Source organism: Durio zibethinus, chromosome 19 (genome assembly GCF_047325235.1).
Source record: "Durio zibethinus cultivar Kanyao isolate XHJ-2024 chromosome 19, ASM4732523v1, whole genome shotgun sequence".
Classification (NCBI taxonomy): Eukaryota; Viridiplantae; Streptophyta; class Magnoliopsida; order Malvales; family Malvaceae; genus Durio; species Durio zibethinus.
Window position 1 is genome coordinate 3,310,968 of NC_143180.1, and position 7,641 is coordinate 3,318,608.

Here is a 7,641-nt window from a genome sequence, read left to right on the forward strand (position 1 = left end):
ATTGAAAAAAAAAAAAAAGAAGAAATATGTGGTTGGTATAAGAAGTAAATGGATAATTTAATATGGAAGGTTATGGAGTTGGTCCAATGTCCATTGGTTTTGAAAGACTGGCAAAGGGAGAGAGACAGACAGTAGCCTAATAACTAAAAGTGTGGGGTTTGAAATATTATGGGACACCTATTTCTTGGTTCCTTAATTGGTTTCATTATTCTTCAACCAAGTCTACCTTCCAAGAATCAATGGAGGAGAATGTTTAATAGTAGGTAGTTGTTACAAATAAATTTTTTAAACGATCTAATGTATTTATAAATGAAAGAACGATAAATTTTCAAGTCATAATATTCGATAATCTATGTTTTTAAGTTTCAGTTTAATTTTTGTTAAGATTGAGTTTCGACCAATTATATATTATATAATGGTTTGTTAGCTATTGATTTGATTTATTTATTGACTTTTTTTTTAATAAAAAAAACCGTAATTTAAGTGGAATTTGAATTTTAAATTGAATAATGTCATTTTTTTTAAAATATAATTGTATAAAACAATTAAATTGAATATAAAATTTTATTGATTTTTTTTTGTATATATTAATGATATTTGATTATAATATAACTTGTATTGATACAACTTAAACAATTTCATACGTGCTATAGATCATGATGTAAGACTTACGAATAAACCAATTAACAATCAAAATATAAGTGAACAAATCTAACATAAAATTGGATCGAACTCGCACATGATATTAGACTTCTTGTGTTATTAGTTTACAGTTAAACAAATTGAGTTGCTAGAGAAAACAAGAAGCTTCCATGGATTTTTTATGAGGTCTTTCCTTCTGAATTTGACATCCTTTGCCATATAAAGTCCGCAATTGAGTCAGTCAATGATTCATTGGTCTAAACATATGAAATAACCTCCCCCAACTAGAAACTTGTGGCTCCTTTTGCTCTATATAGTCTCCTCCTCTCAATACAGAAGCATCAAACCAAGACTTGAAAATAACAGCAAACTTCTTTGCCTCAGCCTTCCTTCTTTGTGCCCTGGAACTCAAAAACGGTGTTAGGTGAGACTTCAAAAACCAGCACTCTCATTCCAAGTTCTCCTACAGTTACTTCACCTGGACACACCTTCTCTGAGTCAATGATGGAAGAAAGCATTGAAAATGCAGAATCAATCATCACCAAATGGGATGGAAACACTTCATCATCAACGAAAGTTACCTGTCTCTTTCACCAAAGCAGTAAAGAAGCCCAAGAATACCTCAAATGTGTTAGAGGCCTTCGTCGAGCCATGCATTTTCTTGTTTCTCAAAATTCGGCATCTGATAAGCTCATTCTTGCTCAAAAGCTCATGCAAATGGCCATGAAAAGGCTTGAAAAAGAGTTTTATCAGATTTTGTTATCGAACCGTGAGCGGCTTGATCCAGAATCAGTTTCAAGTCTGTCCTCTGATGGTTCAGGCAGTTCTGATGATGAGCATGAGCTGAAAAAGGCTGGTGAATCAATCACTGAGGTGGAGAGAGTCTCAGCATTAGCAATGTCAGATTTGAGGGCAATAGCTGAGTGTATGAGCAGTTCTGGTTATGGTAAAGAATGTGCAAAGATATACAAATTGTTCAGAAAATCAATAGTTGATCGAGGGTTATATCTACTTGGAATTGAAAATTTCAAGTCTTCTCAAATCAACAAAATGCATTGGGAAGCACTAGAGCATATGATAAAGAACTGGCTTAATGCAGTGAAGATTGCTGTGAAAGCACTCTTTACTGGAGAAAAAATTCTCTCTGACCACGTGTTTTCAGCATCTAAGACTATCAGAGAGGCTTGCTTTGCTGAAATAACCATGGAAGGGGCAAAAAATTTGTTTAGGTTTCCTGAACTCATTGCCAGGAACAAGAAAGCGCCAGAGAGAATTTTTCGGCTGATGGAACTCCATGAAGCAATCTCTGAACTCTGGCCAGATATAGAAACATTATTCAATGTTGAATTGACCTCAGCTATTAAATTGCAGGCCCATTCATCACTGCACAAAGTTGGTGAGTCAGTTTGCACTTTACTGACCAACTTTGGATCATCGATCCAGAAGGACTCATCGAAAAGTCTGGTTGTCGGTGGAGGGATTCACCCACTTGCTAGATCTGCAATGAGTTTCATATCTTCCCTGGCAGATTATGGTGGAATGCTCTCTAATATTCTTGCTAACCATCCACCATCCGGAAAGTCACAACTTCCAGAATCTTACTTTGAGAATCCAACTCCCATTGACGGTCCAACACTCGCAGTGTCAGTCCATCTTGCTTGGCTTATATTGGTGCTTTTATGCAAGCTTGACAGGAAAGCCGAGATATATAAAGATGTCTCTTTGTCATATCTTTTCCTAGCAAACAACCTTGAATTCATCATCAATCAGGTTCATACAAGTAACCTGAAGTACATCCTAGGCGAGGAATGGGTGTCTAGGCATACCAAGAAGATTAAACAGTATGCTTTGAGCTATGAAACAGTGGCCTGGAATAAGGTATTCTCATCTTTACCTGAGAGGAGTTTTTCAGTACTTTCACCTGAAGCTGTGAAAGACTGTTTTCGGAGGTTTAATGCTGCTTTCGAAGAAGCATATATGAAACAGATATCGTGGATTGTACCAGATGGGAAGTTACGGGATGAACTGAAGGTGTCAATAGCAAGGAAACTTGTACCAGCATATAGAGAATTCTATGAAACGCACTTGGTGACATTGAGTGGGGAGAAAAACTTGGAGGTGTTAGTAAGGATTGCGCCTGATGATTTGGGAAATTATTTGTCAGATCTGTTCCATGGAACTCCAGTTTCATTCACTTTGTTATCATCATCGCATTCACGAGGATGCCTTCCAAGGTGAAAGCTATAGTTCAAGCTATATATAGTTTTGATATCTTCTACAGAATAGGAAGTTAAAGGAGTCAGCTTGTTCTGTCTGCAAATGTCTGTAGAGAAAATGTAAGATAAAATAATAACTTTTCTTTTAATCCTTTGTTTTAAAGGTTCGGAATTTCGTGAGGTTAGCCTTCCTTGACGGTTACCTAGTATTCCACCCAAAGAAGCATTCAGAATCAAGTCATGTTAATTGACAGCAACTCTTTTACTTTTTGAACTTAAAACATAATGCAAAAACAAAACCAAACATGCAAATCGAAGGAGGAATTCACTTGAGAAGCAACCATATCTCAACACATTTTTTTTAATCCACCAACTCCATATTTTGCTATAAATGCAGGCAACAGGAAAATGAAGCACAGAGATGTAAGATGCCTAGCATCTTTCCTATAGCAGATGATTTAGCAATCAACATCATAAATTGCCACTTATGTTCATAATCATGAAGATAAAACTTATATTCTTTTCTTTTTTGATTGGTTATATTTGGGGTGGGGAGATTAGAACTTGGAACCTCCTAAATGCAGGAAGGGTCTGGTTATCAGTGGGGTATGCCCTTGGTAAAAAATATAACACACCCTTTGCTGTTTGCTTCTACGCTTGCACAAACAGCATAAATGTCCCAGTTAAAGGTCCGCTCCAATAAGCATTGTCTTGTCATGTTGAGCAAAGTAACACTTTGGGACCAAAATTGCAGAAAACAAAATTAAAAACCCATCAAAACCCAAAATTCAATCTCATTTCATTGATTAGGAGCCAAAATAGAAGAAACAAAATGACAAAAGCAAAAAAAAACCACTAAAACTCAGAATTCAACCATCAAATTCAATCTCATTTCAATGATAATTGGTTACTAGGTTCAGAATAAGATCACTTCAAAGAATCCCCTCACAGGAAACAAAAATGCAGAAACACAAAAGAAAACACATAAAAACCTGGAATTCAATCAACCAACTCATTTCAAACCAACACCATCTCAAACATTAATTACAAAAAATAAAAATAAAAATAATAAATATTAGAAAAGAACAAAACTTCCTTAGAAACGGTAAGGTCATTGCTGTCAACCAATCCACATCATAATCTTTAAAACTACTCCTATCTATGGTTAATATTTGTTCAAATAAAATTATAATTAAATAAAAAAATAGAAGAAAAGAATATTATTGAAGTTGCCAAAGCAGGAACATAATTGAAATTGACATGGAAATTATGTATTTGCTGGTAAATGACAATATCATATACAACATACACTTAGTCTAACCCACTTTAAAATAAAGTATACCAAATTTAATTGAATTACCGAAAGTGTAGAAGTGAAAGAACCATTCTTTAGTTAACTATTAATTGTGCATTTGACCTGAAGAGTTTTATGAAAAGTGATTCCACCACATTTTAATTATTTTTAATTAAATATTAATTTCAAAATAATTTTAAAATAATAGTTAACATAGCTTTTCCCACTAATTATATTTTTTTTCATATTAGCTAATTTGTTTTAAATAAGAGTTAAAATAAAAATAAAAAATATATAATACATAACTAAAAGTAAAAAAACAATCATTATAAATGCTTCCTTTGTAATTTTTCATTGATAATGATTTCTAACATTTATATCATGAAGTGTTTTTTACTTAGATAGTTAGAATATTTACATAATTTAAAATATTTTTTTAATTAAACATTGATTGAGTCAAATGACCTAACAATTGAGCCATTGATGCAATAATTGATAGTCTTGAATGGGTCATTGCCCAGTTTGATTCTAGGAACTATATGTTGATCACTTTCTTCCATCATGTTGAAAAAGTTGCATGAAATTGCCTATAACAAACACTTCAATCTAAATATATAATAATAATATATACACACTGCTTCCATAAAATGGAACCCTTTCTATTTTTAAAATTCTTTAATGACATAATATTAATCAGGTTGTTTTAATTTAATACCTATAAATACAATAGGATGAAAAGAGTTTTTTACATATTTAACACTCTCTATATATATATATATATTTACAATTTTACAATTTTATTACATTTTTTATGTAATTCTAATCACTTATGAATGAAAATAAAATATTCCATTAATAATTTAAATTATTTCTTTAATTTTTATTATATGAAAAAGTAAAAATATTTTACATCAAATTCCAAGAAAGAAAAATATTAATAATTAAATAAAAATTAAAATAATTGAATTTAAAAAAATAAAAAATGCCACTAATTTATGTAATTTTTTTCTTTCTTTTTTTATTTCAAGCATTTTGGATGTTCTTAATGAAAAAATGCTCTATAGAAGAGTACATAAAGTTTTTTAGGTAAAATTTGTGAAGCTCTTTCTTAAAAATAATTTAGTAAATATTTTAATAAAAAAATTCAAATTGATAGATTGATAGAGTTTAATGTAAATATCAATAATATATAAAAAAATTATTAAAAATATTATCTATAATTCAAATTTGATCAATATTTATTCAACAATTAAAATTCTATTAATATTTTTACTAAAAATGTTCATCTAAAAAAATATAAATTTTTTTTAAAATTCTGTATACTTGATATATATAATAAGATTTTTCAATTTATTAGTTTTGATTTTAGATTTTAATTTTTATTTAATCATTTTTAATAAAAAATTTCACGAATTTCATTTAAAAAACTTAAGAAACTTCATCCCCATAGAAGATCATGAAAGATCAAGTTGATTATGGAATTGTGGTCATGCATATACAGTGTTTATTCATTATATCTAAATAATCTCAAATAATAATCACCAAAATGCTTAACAACATTAAAGAATAATGAATAAAATGATGAATCACAAAAGCTGGCACAAACAAACAAAAATACAGGAAATTATACTTAAAGCACCAGCAAGAAAAACACCCAAGAAACAAGATCACGTATCAAAAAAGGGAGCAATAATGCTCACGAGGCCAATGCTAAGACACAACAAAAATAAACCAAAAGAGTAATACAGAAAGGAAGGTAAGAAAATACATTTGGTTCTGATCACTTGTAAGCCTTTGCTTTTGAAACTACATTTGGTTCTTCAGTTATTCTATTGCAACAGGGTGCATTTTTTGTATCAAATTTTTCATGTGCTTGGGCTACAGAACCTCTTGGATCATGGGTGATCTGCACAAATTAAATGCAAATTAAATCATATATTTTTCATTAAAAAATATAGTAAATCATATCATCATGGTCACCTTGGAGAATTTCACTGCAGTTAAAACAACAATAAAACTATATATAGCAGATTAAATGCACCTCAAATTTAGATTATCTCTGCTAATTAATTAAATGAGTCTTTACTTAAAATATTCAGCACATACCAGCAAAATTAATTAAAGGGACCAATCTCTACTTAAGATGTTCAACCACTTGAACTGAAATAGTAACTTAAGTATAATGGTGGTGATCAGTTCTTGTATGTTGAAAATGATAGGAAACTATCACACTTAATTATTGAAATTGAAAGGCCAATTTGCATCAACATTCTGATTCTATAAATGCATTAGCCTTATAGATTCCCATCACAACTTGAAACAACTTGAAAAGAAAAAAGAAAACGCAAAGAGAAATGCATGCTGTCAAGCTTCTCTTCCTCTTTTTCCTTACTCATTGCTCTGCGCTGCTCTCGCACAGAGCAATTACAATCACCAATGGCTGGTTCAAACCTGACCAAATGGATACTGTTCCGGTAATCCTTGTGGCCATACAGTGCTTCCATGGAGGTTGGTGTTGCATGGCCTTTGGCCAACTGATAGTTCTGGATTGACTCTTACTCTGTGCAAGAATTCTGTCATTAACTCAAAACTTTTGGTATTTTATTTGTTTCATTTTTTGTTTTATTCCAACCTAAATTATCTGTCTATTTTTGCAGTTGTAATTATTAACATGTTAAATTCTTTTTTGCAGTTCAAATATTTCCATGTTGTAGTTATTTGTAGTTATTAACATGCATGTTAACAGCGTTTTCTTGTCATTTGATAATTGCAGGGGGAAATTTTGAAATAAGATGAAAAATGAAACAAATAACATACCAAAGCTGATGGTTAACTGCAGTATTCTTGCACAGCTTGGGAATCAATCCAGAACTATTAGCTGGTCAAAGGCGTGAAAGCACTGTATGCCCATAAGGGTTGTCGGAACAGTACCCATTTGGCCAGATTTGAACCAGCCATTGGTGGTCTAATTGCTGTATGCGAGAGCAACATAAAAGAGTAAGGAGGGGAAGAGGAAGAAAAGCTTGAAAGCATGCATTTCTCTTCGGGTTTTCCTTTTTCTTTTCAAGTTGTTTCAAGTTGTGATGAAACTCTAAAAGTCTAATATATTTATAGGATCTACATGTTGATTCAAAATGACCTTTCAATTTCAATAATGAAGATTTTCAATATATTAAGAAATGATCATCAGTTTAACCATTAAACTTGAGTGAACATTTCAGTACAAGTGGTTGAACATTTTAAATAGAGATTCATCCCTTTAATTTATTTTGCTGGCAAGTGTCTGAATATTTAAAGTAAAAATCAAAATTAATTTAATTAATTAACCAGAAATAATCTAAACTTGAGGTGCATTTAATCTGCCATATATAGTTTTATTGTTGTTTTAACTGCGCTGAAAAAATTTTCCAGGAAGTGTTAGAGATTATTTATATTAAAAGAATTGACAGAAAACATACCATTAGAAAAGGGATGAAAAATGCCATGGGA

The 7,641-nt window shown here is 31.2% G+C and overlaps 1 protein-coding gene and 1 long non-coding RNA gene across 2 annotated transcripts; both read left to right on the top strand.

The window, feature by feature from the left end:
- Positions 1–867: 867 nt before the first annotated feature.
- On the top strand, positions 868–4,022 carry LOC111309520 (exocyst complex component EXO70H1-like). The gene has a single exon (XM_022908556.2). It carries the CDS (start codon positions 1,144–1,146, stop codon positions 2,878–2,880), a length of 1,737 nt encoding a protein of 578 aa, XP_022764291.2. The 5' UTR covers positions 868–1,143; the 3' UTR covers positions 2,881–4,022.
- A 2,264-nt stretch (positions 4,023–6,286) lies between these two features.
- Positions 6,287–7,335, top strand: LOC149513341 (uncharacterized). Its single transcript, XR_016330506.1, has 2 exons — positions 6,287–6,748; positions 6,926–7,335. It is a non-coding gene; the product is annotated as an uncharacterized LOC149513341 (long non-coding RNA).
- Positions 7,336–7,641: the final 306 nt, after the last annotated feature.

Bases quoted from the DNA above. Each gene is read 5' to 3' on its own strand.
- LOC111309520 (XM_022908556.2), top strand. From the start codon at position 1,144: ATGATGGAAGAAAGCATTGAAAATGCAGAATCAATCATCACCAAATGG.